This window comes from Sminthopsis crassicaudata, chromosome 2, assembly GCF_048593235.1.
Source record: "Sminthopsis crassicaudata isolate SCR6 chromosome 2, ASM4859323v1, whole genome shotgun sequence".
NCBI lineage: Eukaryota > Metazoa > Chordata > Mammalia > Dasyuromorphia > Dasyuridae > Sminthopsis > Sminthopsis crassicaudata.
Window position 1 is genome coordinate 617,547,409 of NC_133618.1, and position 26,180 is coordinate 617,573,588.

At 32.4% G+C, this 26,180-nt stretch overlaps 1 protein-coding gene across 11 annotated transcripts in view; it reads right to left on the bottom strand.

The window, feature by feature from the left end:
• The window catches only part of MYO9A (myosin IXA), a 274,357-nt gene that overhangs the window by 167,078 nt on the left and 81,099 nt on the right, over positions 1-26,180 (bottom strand). For all 11 annotated transcript variants that reach the window (XM_074296171.1, XM_074296170.1, XM_074296173.1 and 8 more), the window contains exons 3-5: positions 8,510-8,604; positions 5,258-5,320; positions 1,105-1,204 (exon numbers count right to left, since the gene is read on the bottom strand). In XM_074296171.1, coding sequence (XP_074152272.1) covers positions 1,105-1,204; positions 5,258-5,320; positions 8,510-8,604 — 258 coding nt within the window. The remainder of the gene's footprint in view (positions 1-1,104; positions 1,205-5,257; positions 5,321-8,509; positions 8,605-26,180) is intronic.

The following is a 26,180-nucleotide window of genomic DNA, read 5'->3' on the forward strand; positions in this document are numbered from 1 at the left end:
AATAATAAATAGTAAGTAAAGGATTAAATTGCTAAACCATTCAAATGGATTATTTCAGGAATCCAGAGAATGACTGTCCCAGAAATGGAATTATGACCTTCCCAAAAAAATACCACTTAATTTTAATGAACAAAAAAGTTCAAAGTACTACAAAGAATGTAATCATCTTCAGCATTATGAGAGACCATGCTAAAATTAATATTTTAAAATTAATGTCCATAATATCAAGTTGACATGGTACTTGCATTGCCATAGAAGTAATTATTCTTTTAATTTAAATAGTAAACTTTTCCTTACAAATCCCTGTAATACTCAGGGAACTTATTAAGCATGAAAACTTTCATTTTTTCTATTAGGATATTTAAATCTTAAATAAGACAAAATTTATATATAATGATCATAAAGTATGAAGGATGCGATGCCTAATTTTATTAACATTTATTAAGGGTATTTAAGTATTCTACCTAGTCTTTGTAATCATTCTGCTCAGGGTAAAATAGTTTAAATCTGCTCTGGTAAAAATAATTTCAGAGAAAGATCTAAAATTTCTAAATGCCTTATAATTGATGGGTTTCATTTTGATTTAGGAGTAGATCTGTTATTTTGTTAAGCTAATCATACTACAAGGAGTATATCTACACATCTATAAGTATATATAAGCATACATATAAGTAGATCATTTATATATATATATATAATATATTTAAAGAAAAAAATACTTGAGCATGAAATCATGCAAGGAATTAGATACTAAAGACCGGTAAATATATAAATCACACTTTACATGAAAACTTGGCAAAAGAAGATTAGTAACATTATTAGTAACAACACTCAAACAAATAACAAAACCTTAACATAAGAATCCTTTTCTACATGAAAATTATGCAAAAACAAAATATGAATCCCCTTATCTCAGACATTAAACCTAAGAGATTAAAAATATGTAGAAATCAGATTAGACCCTACAAATTTTATAAAATTAGGATTTGAACTATTCCATTCAATAACTGGTGCCTACATCAAAAGATAAACACTAGTAAAAACTAAGTGCATTTATAACAATTCCCAACATTCCAAAATGCCTTCCTTCTCTCCAAGTCCCACCTGGTTGAGATAATGATACTCCTCAGGCTGCTTAAGGTGGAATGCTGCCCTCTCCTCTTCGCTTGCTCCTGCCAGTAAGTAATAGAATACATGGTAGTTCCTGTCATAAAAATGAATAAATAATAAAAATTTGTCAGTAGAGAAAAACATATTTAGACATTAAATGATGTAAAAAGAATTTCTTTATTATTGAGAAGAGTTTAGTAGCAAAGAAATCACATGCTCTTTAAATGTTAGATAAAATTTACTGGTAAAACTGTATGAAACAGGGATTTTTTTGTTCATTTATGGCTTGCTTCATTTTTCTGATATTGGATTGAGATTCAACTAATTTAGTAAAACAATTTGAAATTGTTTGAGAAAAGTCACTTTTAAACTAACAATTCTGCTGTGCATTCATGTCAAAGGAAGAAACTTTGTAGTAACAAAAACACATGAACTGATGCAGACTGAAGTAAAAATAACAAGGGGAATTAAATATACAGTGAATATAGTATATAAATGAAAACAAAACTAAAAGTCTAACACTAATAATAGCGTCCAATCCCAATCTTAGGAGAAACGCTCCTTTTCCGAAGAGATGAAAGGAATCAATGTAAAAATGAGGTGTATGCAGTCACAAACCATAGCTAAGAATAATGATTTTGCTTAAATATCTTTCTGTGCTAGAGGAAATAAGTGGGAAGGAGAATGTGGAGATGTTAAGGAGACAGAACTAGTATGAAAACAAAAGGTATCATTAAGGTTTTTTAAAAAGTATAATTTATAGGACAAGGACACAATGAACAAACCTTGAGAGGAAATTAACAGCAACCAACTTTTCACAAAAAGAATATAGATCAGTCATGTAGAAAGAATGATGTATAGCAAAGAAAAAGTCCATGCAATGGTAACCAACAATGTGACAAATCAAAATCTCCTAACCCATTTGATTCCCAAGAATGGACAAAGAAGAGTAGGGACAAGTTGCACACAAGAAGATTTAAAAGCTCTTTTCTTCCAGAAATCTCCCTCGGTATTCAGGCACCAAGGAGAACACAGACTCCTCTCAATTGAAGCATGAGTGACATAGGGACAGAAATGGATAGTTGGAACCTTCACAGGAAGAACAAACTACAAGAACCAAATCAAAGATCCACTAAAAATACTAAAAATGTGTGTCCTAGTTCTGCTTATCTTTTCTAAACTCTCTTACTTTATGAATTACTCTACATTCTTCATTTTTGTCATTTGTTATAACACAATAAAATTACATTCTATTAACATGTCTTTTTTTACTGCTATACTTCAATTCTGATGTACATGCATTTTTCCACTTTTTCTGTATCATTTTTTAAAAAATGTATAGGCCTCTTTTCCCACGCGAAAAAGAATTTCAGAAAAAAGTCCAGGGGAAAAAATATCATTCAATTCAAAGACTCTAAATAATTTTGTGGTTTTCTTTTCTTCCTTTCTTTTTTTTTTTTTTTAATAAATATGAAATTGCTTTTCCAAAAGTTGCTTATCTCATTTGAAAGTTCTGTCAGTTGTAGAATGCCGTGCCTATTTTCTCCCCAGTTAAGTTAGCACTGAATTCATAAATTTTTTAATTAAAAAAAAAAAACTGGAAGAATTATAGGATTTGTAGATCTAAAGTTTAAAGGGCATAAAACTACTAATATAGCCTTCTCATTTTATAAATAAATAGGTTGAGGGTGAAGAAGTTAAATTATCTGTTCACTGTACAGATAACAATATATTACATTATTTTTTTTCATTTTATTCAGTCCTGAATGGCTTATTACCCATTTATATTAAAATATATTAAATATGTTAAAGTCTGACAACTCTTAGAATACTTAAAAAACTGCTATCCTATAATTCCTCCTTGAAATTTTTGTTCTCTTATTCACCAATATTGCTAATTCTGTGGCACAGCCCTTGTTATCTATCTAATTATTGATAGAACTAGAGATTAGTTTGGGGTTTTATTTTTATTTAATTATTTAAATTTCATTTAAATTATTTAATTTTTATTTAATTAGCTAGATAAAATCATGTACATTGGGCCTCTCCAATTATTTAATTCATTCTTTATACTTCTGTTAAAATTGTTTTCATAATACTCTTGATGGCCCTCTTGAAAAATCTTGATATCAATATTACCCAAAGATTTCTTATTATTTTTATCATAATTATGTCACTTTCATATAAATTTATTCTGAAAATTTTCACTGATATATAGTACAGCTTGTGTTTTTATTACTCTATTGCTACAGCAGTTTTTTGTTTTCTTCAGTTTAAAAAGATACCCTTATAGCACTAGCAAACAAAAATGTTTTTTTTCTTTCAGCTTATTACTCTAATTTCTTCATCTTACCAAGAGATAAAATAAACATTTCTAAAACAGTATCAAATAATGATGGTGGCAAGTACACAATATTCATATTCTTAGGGGGAAAGGTCGATTACGTCTTAATAAATTATGCTAGTTCACATTTTCAAAAGCTTCTGCAGTTTATCATTACCTTTTAGTTTCTATGAAGTTTATTACTGATATAATTATACTAATTGTCTTCTAATTCTGAATTTTAACTTTGCATTTCTGACATAAATCCTATTTGACCAAAATGAATAATTTTGTTAACATATAATTGTCATTTATTTACCAATATTTTAGTATTTTTGCATCATTTCTCATTAATGATATAAATTAGCACACACGTGCACACACACATATGTATGTATATGATTTTCTTATTTTAAATATGTTACTCCAGGAGTATATTATGTGTTGGGGGGGGAACATAAGCATATCTTTAATCCAGGTCTTCTGACTCTACTTACAGCACTCTCTCTATATATTCTACCATGCTATCTATATTATTAATGAGAAATGATGCAAAAATACTTAAATATTGGTAAATTTGTAAAATATACATATATGTTAAGTCACATGATCTCTATTTCAAGCAAAGGATTTTTCCAGTAAGAGACAGGTTGTATTACATATAGATAGAGGGACTTCCTACATTGAGAGGAACCCATGAAAACAAAATCACAATGTTTTTATATACCTTTGTATTCATTAAGATCTAATTTGTATTTTCCTTTATCTGTTTTATCCCTGCTGTATCTGTCAATCAGAACTATATGTGCTTCAGAGATAGAGTAATGGAAAACTCTTTTTCTATTTGGAAGCAGTTTATAATAGCATGAAGGCTGAACATGGCAAATTAACAGGTGAATTCAAATGGTCCTGGTAACATTCATTTTGGGATATCTCCTTGCTACTTTAGCAACTGGCTATTTAATGTATATGTAAATAAATATCTTTTTTCAAAATTGTCACATATATTCTAAGTTTTATTGACTATATATCTGAGTATTTTGATTTCATCGACATTATTACAATATCCCTTTTAACAGATTTTTATCAGTACTAAGTTATTAGCTCATATATTTCCTCTAAAAGCCACCAAACACTAAGAAATAAAAATAAGTTTAGGACAAACATCCTCAATGGGAACTAATTCCTTTAAAAGATATCTTTTTCTCAGAAAACTACATTCCCACACTTCTGTGTTAATCTATCTAAATCTATCTTTCTATTTCCATCTGGACTAGACTATATCTAGCACTGGCCTGTATGCTTCCTGAGTCTCTGTATTATTTCCCCCACTGGTCTATACATATTTCTGCTGCCTGTGGGCACAACAGTCCTACATCATTGAAAATCAGCATTCCATTTGCACCTGGGACATAGTCATTAGTAGGTGATGTTATGGTTTAATATGAAAGAGCATATGCAACAAATGTGTCACTTTATTATTGGTGGTGGTGGTGGTGGTGGTGGTGGTGGTAGTAGTAGTAATATCTAAGCAAGTATGAATGAAACTAGAAAATTAAGAGTCTGGGGACAGCTAGGTGGCACAGTGGATAGAGCACCAGCCCTGAATTCAGAGGACCCGAGTTCAAATCTGGTCTCAGACACTTAACACTTCCTGACTGTGTGACCCTGAGCAAGTCACTTAACCCCAGTCTCAGAAAAAAAGAAAATTAAGGGTCTGATTCATATAGTCTGTGAACATATATAAAAATACGTACACATACATACATATTTGTATGTTTTTGTGTGAGAGTGTGTGTGTGGAGATAGATAGGCAGAACTTACCGTTCATTGTGTTCTTGATAGACTAGTCTAGATTTCTCTAACAGGTATTTTTCAACATAAGCTCTGCAAGGGGAAAAAAATGGTGATAAAATTATTTATAAGAAAAGCATTTAAAGGGCAGCTAGTTGGTGTAGTGGATACACCACCAGTCCCTGAAGTCAGGAAGACCTGAGTTCAAATATGAACTCACTTAATACTTCCTGGCAGTGTGACCCTGGGCAAGTCACTTAACCCCAATTGCCTCAGGGGGAAAAAAGAAAGAAAAGTATTTAATATATATTAGAGAGCATTTGTTTAACAGAAAAACATAAGTATGCAAAAGGATACATAGATATCTATGCAATTTTCATTAAGTATTATTAACATATTTTATTCTATCAGTTATTAAGTTCTGATTGCCCTAAGTTCAGAGCCTTCACATATTTTCAAAATCTTAAGAATAATCCAAAATGATAAGTTCTAACAGTATCTTATCAATAAAAACTAATTCAATTGAAATACAAGTGACCTCTTTATAAAGCACCCCTAATTTCCATATTTGGTAAATATTCAATTCATTAGATAATATATCTAGTCTTTTATCAATCAATCAACCAACAAATATTAATTAAGCAGCTATCCTAATTACTGAGGATTTAAGTACAAAGAATTCAACAATCCACACTTATAAGCAGCTTACATTCTAGAGCAGTGGTCCTCAAACTTTTTAAATAGGGGACCAGTTCACTGTCCTTCAGACTGCTGGAGGGCTGAACTATAGTAAAAACAAAACCTCACACTCTGTCTCCGCCTCTCAGCCCATTTGCCATAACCCATTAGGCCGCTTAAACATCCTCAGTAGGTTGTAGTTTAAGAATCCCTGTTCTAGAGGGAGACAATAGGTACACAAAAAATATAGCACATATGAGCTGAATAAAATACAAAGTACTCTAAAAGAAAGGGTGCTAATGTTTTAGAAGATCAAGAAAAATTTCACGCAGAAGATTGGACTTCAAGCTGCATCTTAAAGGAAGAAACCCACTCTGAGGGAGAAGATAAAATATGAGTGATGTGAGATGAGGAGGAAAGGAGAAAAGAGAATTCTGGATGAATAACTTCATTTTCCATCAATGAAATAACGAAACACAATCTTCAATAGATATGAGGAAGGGAAAAGTGGCATGACAGGCCGAAGAAGAAATAAGAATATTTAAAATAAACTTTTGCTGTGGAGAGTGGGAAAGGGAATTGATAAAAAAAGGAATTAATTAAATTATGCTACTGCAGTGAGAAATCACTTGAAATAGATGACAGATATTAGTTTTGTACTTAAAAAGCACAATTTCAATTTCTTCCATCTCTGTTCCAAACCACATGAAAAGGAAAAGAAGTAGGTTAGTCAGAGTAATTCAGAATGGAGTTTAGCAAGACAGGAATGGCAAGGGAACAAGATTTGAAAAAAGCAGATAGCACTAAATTGATTTTATAAAGGAAGGACCATTGTAGACAGTTCAAAGATGATAGAATGAAAATGACTAAAGGAGTGAATGAAGGACAAGTTAAGAATGATAAGCAGTTAGGGGCTAATAAATCATGAAAAATGATAAAAATCAAATCAAAGAATATTGGAGTTATGAAAATGCAATTGCTTTGTGTGTCATGTTAAAATAAAGGATATGATCTTTTGTGTGATGAAGCTGGGGTGAATCTGGGGATCTAGAGAACAGATCATACATATTTAGTAGACTTGGGAACAGAGAACTTAGGAGCAGTTGAGGGAGCAATTTATATAAAATGAAGGCAGAAGTTGGAGAGAAGATAAAGAATCTATGTCAGATAATGAAATAAATGAGAATGGAAGAATACCATAGTGAATCAATAGATGGTGTGATCATAATTGTGTGATTAAAATTTAGATAGCGTGAATGTGAACCTCAAAGGAAAAATTTTTTACTAAATGATAATAGAAGAAGACAACTTTGGAAATGGAACTAATAAACAAGAAATACTGAAATATCAGGGAACATATATCAAAGATATGGAAGAGGTAATCGGAATATACCACATATCAAGGTAGAATGCATTATTTTTTTTTTAAATAAAGAAAAGTTGTTTTCTTACTGTCACTTTTTAATGCCGCTATCACTCCCTTCCATAAAGATCTTCATTTAAAAATAATAAGTATATTAATCAAAACAATATATACTGGCCATGTCTGAAAAAGTATATTTCATTCTATATCTATAATCCACATTTCTCTGCAGAAAGGCAAGAGGTGTGCTTCACCACTGGTCTGCTAAAATCATGGTTGGTCACTATATCAATTAGAGCATTTCAATTTTACATGGTAATTTATAGTTTTCTTGAGGGCAGATCTCATGATTAATAAAATTGGCAAAATAAAATCAATTGGAGGAAAGTATTCTGAAGGATAATATTATTGGAGATGAAAAATTTTATAATGAAATGGCAGGTTATCCCTTGAAAGAAGTATTTGTATCCTAGACTTAAATGGGCAGATACTCTGTAACGGAGAACAGAGAAAATACCTACAAGTAAAAAGATGCTCTGTGTCAGAGAACAACCAGAGAAAATGCTTAGAAGTGAAAGACAGAATGTCTTGTTTCTGAAATAATGAGGAAAAAGAACATGTTGAAGAGTATGTGGCAAAGATTATGGTGGAAGAAGATTGGAAAGGAGGGTAATGGTAGCTAGGTCATGAAGGATGTTGGATCAAATAGAAGAATTTATATTTGCTCATGGAGGCAACAGAGAATCACTTGAGTTTGTGGAGTAGAGAGGAAATATGGTCAGATCTAAAGTTTAAGAAAATTAGTTTGGTTGCTAAATGATGGATGGATTAAAGAGGGGAGAGACTTGAGACAGGCAGACTCATTAGCAGCTACTGTAATATTATAGATGTTGAGGTGAGGAGAGCCTGCACTAGAGTGATAGTAATATCAAAGAGAGAAAATGGTGCAAAGGTAAAACTTCTGATCCTGGGGACAATAGGGAGCCACAGAAATGGAATGACTAAGGAGAGGAACAAGAAAGACCAAGTCAGGAGAGACTCTTGCCTTCATTGAGCAGCAAATGTACACACTGGCAAAGATAAAGGACAAGGAGTCAGTAGTATTTAAATGTAAATACAATGAAGTGACTATATTAAAAAGCAAATATAGATTTAATTTGTTACTTTTTGAAAAGAGAAGAATGTAACAATAAAAAGCAAATAATTTCTAAAACTCATAATACTGATGAAATGCTACTTACCCTCGAACAGTTCCCGTCTCCTGGTAATTTACTTGAATAAATTTGCCAAAGCGACTTGAGTTGTTATTATGTGCTGTCTTTGCATTTCCAAAAGCCTGTCAAAATAAAGGGGAATTCTTATGGTATACTTCAAGAAGTGTATCCTGAATAGACCTGAATTATTTATTTCTAGTCTATAAAATTAAACAACCAGAAAGAGGTAGTCAGCATCAATTTATATTCATATTTGTAATACCTTAAAACTTTAGAAATAGTATCCTCATAATAATCCTGGGAAGTGAGTAATATACATAGTATTCTCAATATTCTTTCCACTACAACACTGCTTCAGGAGCACTAGATCCAGTATCAGAAGTACTAGTTGAAATTTTGACTTCCCTAAAAGATTTTGGACAAATAAATGTGCTAAAAATTAGAAGGGAAACAGTTAACTGGAGGAAACATCTTTGTAACAAGTTTCTCTGATAAAGGTCTTATTTCCAAGATATATAAGGAACTAATAAATTTAATTTCTAAACCTATGAGCTAATCTTCACTAGTCAAAGAATAGGAATACAGTTTTCAAAAAAAACAAATCCACACTATCAACAATCATAAGAAAAAGTTATCAAAATCATGAATAATTAGGGAAATGAAAATTAAAGTAACAAACAGGTTTATTGAATCTTACCTGACTTAGTATGCTAAAAATGACAAAAGAGGAAAATGATAAATGGTAGAGGGGTCGTGGAAGAACAGATCAACTAGGGCACTGTGGTGGGTATTGCTATGAATTGGCCTAACCATTCTGGAGAACAGTTTTGGGAATTTTGCTCAAAAAGTTACCAGATTATACATTCTCTATGACCCAGCTACACCATTACTAGGCTTACACTCCAAAGAAATCAAAGAGGAAAAGGACTGATATGCAAAAAATGAAAGTAGCTGTTTTAATGAGGAGATAAAAGCTAGAAAATGAAAGTTTGGGGAATCCTTCTTTTAGGGAATGGCTAAACAGATTATTGTGACAAAAAGGTAAGGATATCACCATGCTACAAGAAATTATGAAATAAGACAATTTTGAGCAGATCTTAAAGACTTCTGTAAAATGATGCAAACTGAAGTCACTAAACATTGAACAATCTACATAATGATAACATTATAAAGAAAAATAACTCTGAAAGAATTAAAAATGCTTATAAACCCAATCATAAACCACAAGTTCAAAAACTGAAGGTGAAATACACAACTTATCTCCTGATAGAGGTTATAAACATACAATTCAGAAAAAAGACAAACATTTTCAAATATAACTAAAGGAGGAGTGCTAACTAGAAATAATCTGATTTATATGGTTCTTTCTGTCTTTGACCTAATTAGAGGATATATTTGTGTGTGTGTGTGTGTGTGTATCATTATTCTCACCAACTACATTGTTGTAGTTACTGTATATATTGTTTTCTTAGTTCTGTTTACTACAGTCTGCATCAATATAGAGAGAGCTTTCCATGTTTTGATCACACATGTCATTTCTTACAACACAACAACATTCTAGATTCATAGATCACAATTTATTTAGCCATTCCTCAATTGATGGGCATCTACTTTGTTTCTAGTTTTTAGTTATCACGAAAAATGATGCTATAAATATTTTAAAAGGTATGTAAGTATGAAGTCCTAATTGGCCTCTCATCTTCTAGTTTCTTCTCACTATAATCCATTCTTGCTTCAGCTGACAAAGTATTTTTAAAGTACAGATTTTAACACATCACTATCCCACTCAATAACATCTATTTGCTCCCTCTTTTACCATTAAAAGTAAAGCAAACTCTTCTGTCTGGAATTTAAAGCCCTTTACAATCTTGCCCTAACCCTATATATCCAATTTTATCAAATATTACTTCAGCCAATCAACCGGTCTTATTGTTCTCTGAAAATAGGGAATATTGTTTTGTTTTTAATTTGCTCCTATTTACCTAAACTAGATAAGATAATAGATATAACCAACAAATATTAGTTGGATTTTTGTTGCTGAATTGTAATCTACATGCCACCAAGAAATTCTGTTATAGTTTATTTAAGCATATATTAAAATTTAAAAGTCCTAACAGGATTGCCCTGCTTGCCTATTTTTACTTCTCAACTTCTATAAGCTTTCTTGTGGATTATTTTACATCTCCCCACTTCAAACAAATCAATCTATGAAAATAAAAATAATAAAATAAACAAGAATTATAATCTCTCTGTTCAATCAATCAAGAATTATTTATTAAATACCTCCTATAGACCAGTCACTGTATTGCGGACTGACGATAAAAAGACACAAATGAAACTCCTTTTCTCCAACAAAATGTCATTCTATTAGAAGAGATAATGTATATATATTTCAGTATATACAAAATAAATGAAGGATATTTGGAAGGAGACATTAGCAACTGAGGGGGATCGGGAAATTTCTAGTGAAGGAGATGGCATTAAAAGAGAACTTTAAAGGAAATTCAGTATTATTAGAAGCAGAAGACAAAATGGAATATAAATTGTAGGTAATGGGAACAAGAGATGTGCATAGATAGAGAAAATGAGGCTGGCATGTTATGTCTTAGAAGTGACAGTTTGGTTAAAGAGAAGAAAACATGGAGAGGAGTCACATATAATAAACTTGGAAAAGGTTAGTGAAGGGCCTTAGACTACCAAAGGGAAAGGGGGAAAAACGGGGAAAGGGAAAGAGAAAGGAAAGGGTAAAGCATAAGGAAAAAGGGAAAGGAAAAGGAAAGGGAAAGGCAAGAGCAGGGACAAGAGCAGGGGCAGGGGAAGGGGTAGGGAAAGAGCAGGAGTAGGGACAGGAGAAGGGGCAGAAGAAGGGGAAGGGACAGGGGAAAAGATAGGAGAAAAGGAAGGGGAAGAAAAAGAAAAGTCTATTTGTTCTTCTAGGCAATAGGAAATCACTAGAGTCTGTTGAGAAGCCCAGTGATAGTCAGACCTGTGCTGCAGAATTATCAAGCTGACAAATCTGTGAGGGGAGAATTAAAGAGGGAAGAGACTTGAGATAGAGAAATTTATTAGGAAACTATTTTGGAAATCAGGGTGAAAGGTGATGAAGGCATGTTATTTAAACAAGTACAATATAAAACCACGAAGAATAAGTAAGAAGTGAAGGGAAAGAATACTCCTAACAAATACAGACAGAAGAGCAAAGATTTTTATATGATAGAAAACCTGAGGTTGTTCTGCTGCTGGGCAGATGAGAAGAAATCATCAAAAATCTGAAAAGACTGAATAAATCAAACATGAAATCTTTATATTGCTTTGAATTCAGAAAACAGAATTAAATATTTTAAAATGGAGGTTTGTTTCTTTTTAAGTCATAATGCATTACAATATGATCCCCAACAGCCTTGACTCTAAAGTGTCTTAAACATGCAAAAAAAGCCAATGTAAATGTTATGCTGCTATGAATACAAGCACATTTAGATTATTTGAAGCACTCCACTTCACTGAAGAATGAAGTGCAAAATTTGAAAACATTAATGCTGTTAAAAACTCCCCATATATTCTTCTTGACTGACTTGAAATATTTTAAGTGAAATTCCTGAGCAACATTCCAACCTTTGGCATTAGGTAATGAGCAATAAAGAGAAGTTAAACATTGTTCTTAGGGTTGAATTCTCTCAAAGTGTGGGAGAAAAATTCCATCTGCAATTGACTAAATGGTAATTCAATATCACAAAATATTACTTCTCTTGTAAAGGAAAAAACCCACAGGAAACAATGTCAATCTTTAGATATATTGTTAAAAGAATGGCTTTAATAAGGAATTTTTGAATATGTTTGAGACTGAAACTGGTGAGAAGAAGAAGAAGAAAGAAAGAAGAAAGAAGAAAGAAGAAAGAAGAAAGAAGAAAGAAGAAGAAGAAGAAGAAGAAGAAGAAGAAGAAGAAGAAGAAGAAGAAGAAGAAGAAGAGCTCCCACAAATCTTATCTACCTTGAAATAAAATTTAGGTAATAAACATATGATTTTTAAAAATTCAAATCATTAGTCATACACAAAAAATAAAGAGATCTGAACATTATTTATAAATACATACAAATTGTTACTTGAAGGACTGTCCTAGAATCTACTCTTAAACACTTCAAATTACTTCAAATTAAAACTCTTTCAGATCATTAAAGAATGATTTAAAGAAAGTCAATTCTAATTATTGTCCATAAAGGGTATCTGTGTGTGTGTGTGTGTGTGTGTATCTCAAACACTTTCTAGATGACAGTATCATATTTATGGTTCTTCACTAAATTTAAAATTTAATTTAAAATTAAGAGTATATTTTTATTTTTGTAATGTATTATCCAAATCATCTGGAAACACAAAAAGGGAAAAGAAAGGGGCCTAGGAGTACCGGATCTAAAACTATATTAGGATAGCACAGATCAGAGCTTCTTAAACTTCTTCCATTCCCCATCCTTTTTTTTGCCTGAGAAATACTTATGTGACCCCAGGCATATAAAATAAATATATAAATCAAATACTGATATTAAGCAATCATTTTTCAACTCCCATATTCACTTATGAGACCCTATAGAAGGTCATGACCAACACTTTTAAGAAGATGGGATTTCACACTCAAGTGGAATACCAAACACTGTAACATACCCAAGTATAGTTGTCTAGACTTTAATTGGAGACTACCAAAGAGGAGAATCTTAACATCTCCCAAGGTAGACTAGTTCATTTTTAACACCTCTAATTGTTAGAAAATATTTCCTAATATCAAGTCTAAATCTAACCTCTTTCTAACTTCCTCTACCTCCCTTGGTTCTCTATCTTCTAGAACAAAAGAGAACAAACTGAATCCTTCTTCTATGACAACTTTTCAAATACTTTGAACTCAGTCATCAAGACCAACTACTCCCTAAATTTTCTCTTTTCCAGACTAAACATCCCCAGTTCCTTCAATCTGTCCTCAATGAGACAGGCTCAAGGGCTTATCACCCCTTACCTCTGGTCACACCTCTGGCTCAAAATCCTTCTTAAACTGTGAATCAATCTGAATAAACATTCAAAGATGTACACAAATATCCATTAGTATTTCAGAAGCAAAAAAGGACAGAATTCCAAAATATCAAAATATCACATATTCACAAAAAGATAAAAATGAACATAAGAAAATATGAAAATTATATAAATTGATAAAAATTATCTGCAGAATTAAAAAAATTTATATATACTGGGACACATATAATAGAAGAAAATTCAAAAATAATAAAACTTGAGTATAAGAAAAAGAACACAGATCAAATAAATTCCTTGTTTGTTGCCCAGGAATTCATTTAGTTCTAATTTCTTAAATGCTAAGTGTTTTATGGAAGAATTTGTTTTTCTGTTTACAAAAATAAAATTATAGCAACATTTTCAATGAATATCCTTGTTTTTAATATGTAGTTCCAAATGTTCAGGGATTCTCCTTCCCCCTTCAACCTCCTGAAACAATTATGACTTCCTCACCTATTTCTTTCAGGTCTCATTTTAAAGAATATTTTCCCTCTTAAAAGAAGTCTTTTTTCTTCTTTAAAACTTGGAAAGTATAAAGATGCTCCCACAATCTTTGATCTCTTCCCAAAGGGAAAGCAACCTGTATTTACTTGGCAGTGACAGAGAAAAACAAACAGAAAGTCCCTTCTATATAACACTGTATTTTCTCCATTGCCTCTATTCTCTGTTCTCATCTTACTACTGTTAGTTCATGTGGTTAAACTGGTGTGGCTAATTTATAGCAGACTTCTTGGAGGGGTGGTAGTGGTATAGTTTTCTAACCTTTTATTTTCATAATACTAGCAAGGCTTTGATCCATAATTAGCAGATTACTTCCAAAAAAGAAGCTACTCTCAGAGGCTCTCAAGAGAAACCTAAGTAGAAATCAAAATCAAGACATATATATCAGAATAGGAATTCTTTTTCTACATGGGTTGCACTAGACGCTCAGTGAAGTCCCTTCTTACACAAGTAAAGTGCTTTGCAAACTTTAAAGCACTACATTATGTAGCCAAAAGGCTCAGTAAAATCTGAAGTATGGAAGACATGTGTCCCAAACAGCTGAAGACACTTACTGGGTGTCATCACTTAATCTGTTTGCTTCAATTTCCTCATCAGTAACTTCTTATAAGGATCAAATGAAATAAGATAAAGCATTTTTCCAATCTTAAAGGGCTATAGAAAGGCTACCTATTATTATAATTCCAAATCTAAAATTCTGTGATTCATCATTTCTTCCATTCATTTCTTTCCTTCCCAGATACCCAGACTGCAGATAGGAACTCCCCCTCAACAGCTTCATCACTATTTTCAGTTCCTCATTAATAATCAGAATCAGATGCACAAATATTCTTCATTAGTTTTCTGGTTTTTTGTGATATGAAATTATCACTGAGGCAGGTCAAAAATAACAGCTATTCTGCTTTTTAGCCAGTAGAAAACTTCACAGTCATGTCAGGGTAATTTGAATTCCTCATCACTACTGTATCATGCCTTTTTGCAGTTTTGTGAGGTACAGCCATGATCCACTTTATCATTAGGTTTAAGTGAACTGTAGTATATTATCAATATAATAAAGTCTGCTTCTTTATTATTCCTCTATTTCTAATATTTTCTAATCTATTTCTTCATGAATATATGGGGAATTTTGATATACCAGGCTACTATATTCCTTTTATGCAATATATATTTTTTAAACTAGTAATTGTGCTAAGTGCTAGATATACACAGACAAAGTCAAATTGTTCCTACTTTCAAGGAACTTACATTTAGAAGGAAATATTAGCTGTAATTGTCCATCTCTTGTCATATTCCAAACACTGAGTCAAATCCTACTGATATTCTATGATACCTACATAAGGATAAGTTTACCCCCTTGCAACTCAAAATGATTTTAAAGCTCATTTTGCCACTTCTCCAGAGTTTACTGTTTTGATAAGATGGTTCAATGGGCCAACCACAAGACAAATTTAACAGGAATAAATATGCAATTTTACATTTTGGCTATAAAATTAGTTAAGTAGAAAGCAAGAAGACAGCTTGACAGCATTTCATGTTTTCTTTTTTAAAGATTATGAAGTTTAATAACAATTTATGTAACAGAAGTGGTTTAAAAAAAAAAAAGCATTGAAGTAGGGGTTCATAACCTTTTCTGTATCGCACAGCTCCTTGGCAGACTTGTGTAACCATTTGAAACCTGGAGTAATACTTTTAAATGCATAAAATCATATACATAAGATTACAAAGGAAATCAATTATGCTGAAAGTTATCAAAATGCGATTAAAAAACAAGTTCATGAGTCCCAACTCAAAAACTTCTGTACTAAGGGAACATTAGATTGCATTAAAAAAAATAATAATAATAAGTTATCCAAATTCAAAAAATATTCTCAAGTTCCTAAAACTTCAACCAAAAAAATTGAATTTTGTTCTGGGAATCACAGTGACATAGCTATAGGAAGGGAATCAAGACAAGTAAAAAAGACTGTAAGCCCTGTTAAAGAATGGTTGAAGAATGCAAGAAGGTATAGGTTCAAAAAAAACTGGGGAAGTAGAGGAGGAGAGGAAACACAACTCACAGCTAACCATAATCATCTTGAAGTATTTAAAGGTTTTGCAGTATTTTATTTATATCTACAGAGAATAAGAATGAGAGCAATTTGTAGAAGACGTAAACAGGCAGGATAGATGAACAATAGACAAAAATAATGTCCCAAAAATTACAGTCCAAAATGGACTTCATAAATCAATGAACTCTCTATCACTGGAAGTTTTCCAGAAGACTTAACTGTAAATGTAATTCTAGCTGAAGGTACTCAACAAATTTCTTTAGTCAAATTGACAATTATTTCCTATTAACATAAAAATCTGCCAACAAAAGAAAAACAAATACTAAACTGTATTCATGGGATAAGATAATTTTAACTCCGTGAATGTGAAAAGATAATTTTAACAAAACTAATGAATTAAACACAAAAAAAGCCTTGTATTTCTATTGCTTTACCTTGTTCAATTATTACCAGTTTAATACATTTTTTATGAGAACCATTCTATCAAAACAATTTTTAACCTATAACATCACCTTGTTAATAATTATATTCACATGCAAAAAAAAAAAAGTTTAGGGGTTTATTTTTTTCTGTTGCTGGATTTTTTTTTAAGTACTTTCAGCATGACTAAATAGTAACAATGTTTTCAAATAATATTCCAAAGTTTCTTGCCTTAGTTACTCCGGAATAACTTCTTTGCTAAGTTCCCAAAATGACATACCACCAAACAGTATTACATATCAAAAAAAAAGACCTCGATTAAATCACAAACTTCAAACAATATGAACACATACTCAAAAGTTAAAAGGCAACTTATTAACAGGATATGTTTGAGATTAGGTAGTGGCGTCCAAAATAAACACACCAAGTATGTTGGACCTAGTTTTTAGCTTATTTATTTGCTTTAATGGGACTGCAATCTCATTAAGGAGATATTCATTCCAAAAGTACGGATCAACCAGCCATATCTTTTTATCATCCAGTTTACATCTTGTCAATTGTCTTTTATAATGTTCTTGGTGGTTTTCCTGGAGGTCTTGAGACAAGACTTCTTTTCAGTTCAGAGTAATCACCACAAGAATAGCCAGTTGTTAAAGTCCAAAAGTCTTTATTGTCTCCTTCACCTAGTGCTCAGCTAACTTTCTCAGTTTCCTTCAGACAGATTTGGTTTTCTTCAATTTTCTGAAGTTTCCTTCAGACAATCTTGGTTTCAGTGGAAAAAAATGCAGGAGGATAGGCCACCACAGTGGTGTGAGATGAAGTGAATCTGAGTCCAAGGGTTTGTGCTTCAGTCTCCAGCCACCACAAAGGTGGACGATTGAATGAATCTTCTCTTCATCCTTTGGCTGAGTATGTCTCAGCTTATATGTTCTACACTGAATATAAATTAATCATTATATCACTAGGAAACCTTTATTTCTTGTGAGATTAAATCAATCATGCTGAACTTAAGAACTATTAAGCACCATGCTAAACTAGATATCCATTGTCTCATCAATTCCACTGACTTATTATCTTATAAGAATCCTTGTTTCAGAGTTCTGCCACATAACAGGCTTTCAATAAATTTTATTTTCCAACTCAAGATAACTTAAAAGGAATGCAGCAAAGGTTTCTCTTACTTGAATAAAAGGGAAAGGTAGGCAGTCTCTGGGCAAGCCAATGGGAAACTCTTAGATATAGCACAGATCAGCAACTGAGCCTCAACTCCCTGGTAGAACAGGTGCAACTAACTTAAAAGAGAAGGCCATCCCAGCATATTGGGCAAGCAACCAGCCACAGAGATCCTAATCCAGAAACTCAGAGATCAGACATCAACCCACAGAACAAGAAACCTGAGAAAGTGTCCCCATACTCTCAGATCAGAGCTCAATTTTAAAAGTCACAAAATAGGCTGGATAATGAGAAATGAATGATTGAATGAATACAGGAAATGCACAAAAAAAAGACCCTGATCACAGAAAGCTACTATTGCAACAAGGAAGAACAAAACAAACTCAGAATAGGACAAGAACATCAAAATGCCTACTACATGTGATGCCTCAAAGAAGAATATGAAGTGGTCTCAAGTCCAAAAAAAATCCTAGTGGAAAAGTTCAAGAAAATAATTCTCTAAAAAATAGAATTGGTCAAATAGAGAAGAAGGCACAAAAACAAATGAGACTCTATAATATATCAAGAATCAATCAAAATCATAAGAATGAAAAGACAGAAAAAAATTTAAATTCCTTACTGGAAAAATAACTGACCTGAAAAATACATTGAGAAAATTTGATGTTAAGAATTAGTGGACTACGATTCTTTTTGTACAGCAAAATAACTGTATGGACATGTATACATATATTATATTCAATTTATACTTTAACATATGTAACATGTATTGGTCAACCTGCCATCTAGGGGAAAGAGGTGGGAGGAAGGAGGGGTAAAATTGGAACAAAAGGCTTGGTAATTGTCAGTGCTGTAAAATTACCCATACATATATCTTGTAAATAAAAAGCTATAAAAAAAAAAAAAAAAGAATTAGTGGACTATATATGAAATTATTTTTTAAAAAAACCTACATACCATCTTTCACAAACTTATCAAGGAAAACTGAACTTGATATCCTAGAATCAGAGCATAAACTAATCACTGAAAGAATCCAATGAAAACATAAAAATTCCAAATTCTAGAACTATCAAGTCAAAGAGAAAAAACTATACACAAAGTAAAAATTCATCTATAAAGGATCCAAAGTTAACTATCAAATCAAAGAGAAAAAACTGTACACAAAGTAAAAATTCATCTATAAAGGATCCAAAGTTAGGATTTCATAGGACTTAACAGCTTCTACATTACAGAAACAGAAGGCTTTGGAATATGACATTCCAGAAGGCAAAGGAGATTGGATTATAACCAAAAATCAACTCCCCAGCAAAACAGAGCATAATCTTTCAGAGGGAAAAACAATGAAATAGGGACTTTCAGACTTCTGATGAAACAACCAGAGTTGAACAGAAAATTAGATCTTCAGATATATGACTCAATTGAAGCACTAAAAGTAAACAAGAAAAAAACAAGCATTTTTTTAAACTGTTTAAACTGTTTATATCTCTAAATGGGAAAAGGATACCTATGACTCTCAAGAAATGGATCTCCCCAAAGGGCTATCAAAACGTGCATACCCTTCTATTTAGCATTGTTTCTACTGAGCTTATTATATCCCAAAGAGATTTTAAAGAAGGGAAAGGGATCCACATGCGCAAAAATGTTTGTGGCAGCCTTTTTTGTAGTGGCTACAAACTGGGAACTGAGTGAATGCCCATCAGTTGGAGAATGGCTGAATAAATTATAATATATGAAGGTAATGGAATATTATTGTTCTATAAGAAATGATCAACAGGATGATTTCAGAGAGGCCTGGAGAGACTTACATGAACTGATGCTAAGTGAAATGAGCAGCACCAGGAGATCATTGTACACGGCAACAGCAAGATTATTCGACGATCAATTCTGATGGATGTGGCTCTTTTCAACAATGAGATGATTCAGACCAGTTCCAATGCTCTTATAATGAAAAAAGGATGGTGGGAACTGGTTGTAAATAACAACATAGCATTTTGTTGTTTGCTTGTATTTTATTTTCTCATTTTTTTCCTCTTTTGCAGCAAGATAATTATATAAATGTATATGCAAATAGTGGATTTAATATATATATATATATTTTACCATATTTAACATATATTGGCCATCTAAGGGAGGGAGTGGGGGAAGGGGGATAATTGGAACATAAGATTTTACAAGGGTCAATGTTGAAAAATTATCCATGCATGTGTTTTGAAAATAAAAAGCTATAGTTAATTTGTTTTTTAAAAAAAACTGGATTTCTATTAGGTGAGCTAATTTATTTATTAGCTGTAAATCTATTAGATAAGGATATAGTTATAATTTGACTTTGATGTAATAATATAAAAATATTACAGGCTAAAAAATGGACTGTATTGGAAGAATAGGAAGGAGGAAGACAGAGTGGGGTAAATTATATCACATGAAAAGACATGAAAGAACTTCTACAGTACAGGGAAAGAAGCAGGGGAGGGCTAAGCACTGTTTGAATCTTATTCTCATTGCATTTAGCTCAGAGGGAATAACATACACACTCAGCTAGATACAGAAATGTACCTTACCCTACAAGGGATGTGAAGGGGAAGGGGAAAAAAAAGAGGAGTGCTGGCAGAAGGGCAAATTAAGTCAGACGTAAAATACTGGTGAGGAGAGACAGGGTGAGAAAAGAGAGAAGTATAAAAAGAAGGAAAACAATATGGAGGGAAATAGTAATTATAGCTCTGAATGTGATTTGGATGAATTTCTCCTTAATACAGAATCAGATAGCAAAGTGAATCAAAAACCAGAATTCTACAATATGCTGTTTATGAGAAACACATGTGAAGCACAGAGATACAAAAGAAATAAATGTAAAAGGAGGTAACAAAATATATTATACTTCAGATGAAGTTAAAAAAAATAAGATCGGAAGTAAAAATAGGTCTAAATAAAAGGTACAGGAAAGGACCTACATCTTGCTAAAAGGTACCAAACACAATGAAATAATATCAATACTAAACATATATGCAACAAATGGTACAGCATTCAAATTTCTAAAGGAAAAGTTAAATTAAGTTACAGGAGAAACAGCAAAACTATATTAGTTGAGAGCCTCAACTTTCCCCTCTCAAAACCAGATATATCTAACCATAAAATAAACAATTAAGAAGGAAAAGAAGTGAAAAGAATTTTAGAAAAGTTGGGTATGATAGATCTCTGGAGAAAACTGAATGAGTGATATACAGCATCTACACGAAAACTGATCATGTATTAGGGGAAAAGAAACCTCACAAAGTAATGAAGAAAAACAGAAATTTAATGTGTTCTTTTCAGATCATGAAGCAACATAATAAAGGACCATGGAAAGATAGATTAAAAATGAATTGGAAAATAAATACTCTAATCTTAAGGAATAAGTGAGTCAGAGGTGGTGTGGAGCCAAGATGGCAGAAAGGACAAACTTTTTTTCTGACTTTCTCCGCAAATCCAGCCTGTGAATTAGCTCTGGATTGGCAGAATCCACAAATATTGGGAGTGTAACAAGTTACCAGCAGAAGATAATTTCGAAGATCTCCAGAAAAAGTCTATTACAATTGGGAATGGAGGGAGGTAGGCCAAGCACAAGCAGGCTGAGCACAGTCGAGTGCAGGCAGCATACACCCAAGATGGTAAGGGCTCTCTGCACTGGAGAATCTACAAAGTGAAATCTACAGCAGCTATACTGCTCTGGTTGCAAGCCAGTAGGTCAGTAAAGAAGTTATAAAACAAATACAAAAGAGAAATGGTGAACCCTGAAAACGCCAGAATCTCACAGGATTGGCCACACCCACCCAGCATTGGAAGTCAGTCAGCACTGACTTGGTATAGCAAACACTGACCCAGTGCAGCCGCTGCTGCTTTAGAGGAAGCTTTTACAATCTCCCTTGCTCTAAAAGCAGATCTCAATGGTTTTTTTAAAATGAGTAAAAAAGCAAAAAGATTTCTGACCATACATAGTTTTTATGTTGAAATTGAAGAACAGATTTCAAACCCTGAGGAGACTAAAAGCAGATTGTCTACAGATGAAGCCCCAAAGGGTGATATAAATTAGCCCTCAGCACACAAGGCTCTCTGAGAAGAAATTATAAAAAGATCTTGAAAGAGAGCTGGGAGAAAAATGGGGAAAAGACATTAGAACTTTACAAGAGGGTTTGGGAAAAGAAAACAGAAATTATAAGAAGAAAATTCATTACAAAATAGACTTAGTGAAATGGAAAAAGCATATAATTCCTTAAAAAAATAGATTTGACAAAATGGAAAAAGAAAATAACTCCCTAAAAAACAAAATTTGTGAAATGGAAAAAGAAAACAACCCCCTGAAAAAAAGAATTTGAGAAATGGGGGAAAAACATAGAACAAAACAACTCATTTAAAAATTCAATTGGATAAATACAAAAAGAACTTTAAAAAAAGAAAAAGGAAACAATTCATTACAAATCAGAACTGAACAAATGGAAATGAATGACTCAATGAGACATCAAGAATCAATCACTTAAAAAAGAAGAAGAAGAAGAAGAAGAAGAAGAAGAAGAAGAAGAAGAAGAAGAAGAAGAAGAAGAAGAAGAAGAAGAAGAAAGAAGAAGAAAGAAGAAGAAGAAGAAGAAGAAGAAGAAGAAGAAGAAGAAGAAGAAGAAGAAGAAGAAGAAGAAGAAGAAGAAGAAGAAGAAGAAGAAGAAGAAGAAGAAGAAGAAGAAGAAGAAAGAAGAAAGAAGAAAGAAGAAAGAAAATGGAAGAATATGTAAAATACCTACTTGGGAAAACAAGTGACCTGGAAAATGGATCTAAGAGAGACAATTTAAGGATTATTGGACTTTCTGAAAGCCATGATGAAGAAAATAAAAAAGCCTACATGTTATTTTTCAAGAAATCATTAAAGAGAACTGCCCTGCGCTGATGCCATAGAATCAGAAGGTAAAATAGCCACTGAAAGAATTCACAAAATACCTCCTGAAAATCAAAAATCCCAAAATCAAAACTCCATGGAATATTATGGCTTAATTTCTAGACTATCAGACCAAGCAAGCGACCAGGAAAAAAAAAAATTCAAATCCCAAGGAGCCATAATAAAGATTACACAGGACCTAGCAGCTTCCACCTTAAAAGGACTGAAGGATCTGGAATCTAATATTCTGAAAGGCAAAGGAACTTGGAATGCAGCCAAGAATAAAATATCCCACTAAACTGTTTAGAGCATTTTCTTTCAGGGAAAGATATTCAATGAAACAGGTGGATTCCATTCATTTCTGATGAAGAGACCAGAGCTGAACAAAATATTTGACTTCCAAATATAGAACTCAAGAGAAGGATAAAAGATAACAAGAAAGGAACTCTTGAGAACTGTATTTCTGTTATGGATATATATATACATATAGATAGATAGATAGATAGATAGATAGATAGATAGATAGATAGATAGATAGATAGATAGATAGATAGTACATGTATAATTTGATTTTACTGATATAATATAAAAAAGAAACTAGAAGTAGAAAGGGGATTATACCAGAAAAAGGGGAAAGTAGAGGTAAAATGAGGGAAATTACATCTCACGAAGTGGCAAAGAAAATGTATTATAAATGAAGGAAAGAAGGGTGGGGGATAACACTGTGTGAATCTTAGTTGCATCAGATTTTGCTCAGAGAGAGAATTTTAGATATATTTGGTTACATAGAGAAACTTCTCTCACCTTATAGGAAAGTGGGAGGAGAAAAGGGGAAAGGGGAAGGGGTAGGCTAACTAGAAGGGAAAATATAAATAGTGGGGAAAGATATAAGAAAGGGGGAGGATGTTTGTGGCAGCCCTCTTTGTGGTGGCCAGAAACTGGAAATTATGTGGATGCCCATCAATTGGAGATTGGCTGAATAAATTATGGTATATGAATATTATGGAATATTATTGTTCTGTAAGAAATGACCAACAGGATGATTTCAGAAAGGCCTGGAGAGACTTACATGAACTGATGCTGAGTGAAATGAGCAGAACCAGGAGATCATTATATACTTCAACAACAATACTGTATGATGATCAATTCTGATGGACGTAGTCCTCTCCAACAATGAGATGAACCAAATCAGTTCCAATAGAGCAGTAATGAACTGAACCAGCTACACCCAGTGAAAGAACTCTGGGAGATGACTATGAACCACTACATAGAATTTTAATCCCTCTACTTTTGTCTGCCTGCATTTTGGATTTCCTTCACAGGCTAAATGTACACTACTTCAAAGTCCGATTCTTTTTGTTCAGCAAAACAACTGTTTGGTCATGTATACATATATTGCATTTAATTTATACTCTAACATATTTAACATGTATCAGTCGACCTGCCATCGGGGGGAAAGGGCAGAAGGAGGGGAAAAATTGTAACAAATGGTTTGGCAACTGTCAATGTTATAAAATTACCCATGGAAATATCTGGTAAATAAAAAATATTATTAAAAAAAGGTGGGGGAGGATCTCTAAAGGGGGAGGGCTGCTTGAGGCAAGTGGTCATAAGTAAAATACGGGGAAGGAGGGAAAGGGGAAAAAGAAAAACAAAAGTATGATTTGGGGTAAACAAAATGTCAGGAAATACGGAATTAGTAGTTTTAACCATAAATATAAATAGGGTAATAAACTCTCTCATAAAGGAGAGGTGGATAGCAGAGTAGATTAAAAGCCAAAACCCTACAATATGTTGTTTACAAGAAACATATTTAAAGCAGAGTGAGACATACAAAGTAAAGATAAAGGGCTAAAGCAGAATATATTATGCTTCAGGTAAATTTTTTAAAAATCAGGGATAGCCATCCTGATCTTAAATCAAGCAAAAGCAAAAATTAATCTAAATAAAAGAGATATGGAAGGAAACTATATCTTGCTAATTAAAGGGTACCATAGATAATGAAGCAATATAAATACTAAACATTTGGTACCAAATAATATAGCATGGAAATTCCTAAAGGAGAAGTTAAGAGAGAAATAGACAGCAAGACTACAATAGTGGGAGACATCAACTATGCTCTCTCAGAAATAGATAAATCAAACCACAAAATAAATAAGAAAGAAGTTAAAGAGGTAAATAGAATACTAAAATAGTTAGGTATGACACATATTTGGAGAAAAATGAATGGAGGAAGAAAGGAGGATGTGTTTTTCTTCAGCAGTTCATGGAATCTACACAAAAATTGGCCACGTATTATGGCATAAAAACCTCAAAATCAAATGCAGAAAGTCAGAAATAGTAAATGCATCTTTTCCAGATAATGATACAATAAAAATTACATGTAATAAAGGGCCAGGGGAAAATAGACTAAAAATTAATTGGAAACTAAATAATCTGATCCTAAGAATGAATGGGTGAAACAGCAAATCATAGACACAATAATTTCATTCAAGAAAATGACAATGATGAGACAACATACCAAAATTTGTGAGATGTAGCCAAAGCAGTAATAAGAGGAAATTTTATATCTCTAGATATATATATCTCTAGATACTTACTTGCATAAAATAGAGAAAAAGAAGATCAATGAATTGGGTTTGCAACTAAATAAGGAAAAAAATAGAACAAATTAAAAATCCCCAATAAAAGGAAAGATTAATTGAAAGTAAAAAAAAAAAACTATTGAATTAATAAATAAAACTAAGAGTTGGTTTTATGAAAAAGCCAATAAAATAGATAAACCTTTGGTAAATCTGATCAGAAAAAGGAAAGAGAAAAATCAAATTGTTAGTCTTAAAAATGAAAACGGGGATCTTTCCACCAATGAAGAGAAAATTAGAGAAATAATAAAGAGTTACTTTGCCCAACTTTATGCCAATAAATTTGATAACTTAAGTGAAATGGATGACGACCTCCAAAAATATAGGCTTCCTAGATTAACAGAGGAGGAGGTAAACTGCTTAAATAGTCCTATTTCAGAAAAAGAAATAGTACAAGCTATTAATCAACTCCCCAGGAAAAAATCCCCAGGACCAGATGGATTTACATGTGAATTCTACAAAACATTTAAAGAACAATTAGCCCCAATGTAATGTAAACTATTTGAAAAAATAGGGGATGAAGGAGTCCTACCAAACTCCTTTTATGACACAGACATGGTACTGATACCTAAACCAGGCAAGTCGAAAACAGAGAAAGAAAACTATAGACCAATCTCCTTAATGAATATTGATGCTAAAATCTTAAATAAGATATTAGCAAAAAGACTTCAGAAAATCATCCCCAGGATAATACACTACGATCAAGTAGAATTTATACCAGGAATGCAGGGCAGGTTTAATATTAGGAAAACTATTAGTATAATTGACCATATTAATAATCAAATTAATAAAAACGATATGATCATCTCAATAGATGCAGAAAAAGCATTTGATAAAATACAAAATCCATTCCTATTAAAAACACTTGAGAGTATAGGAATAAATGGACTATTCCTTAAAAGAGTCAGGAGCATATATTTAAGACTGTCAGTAAGCATAATATGTAATGGAGATAAACTGGAACCTT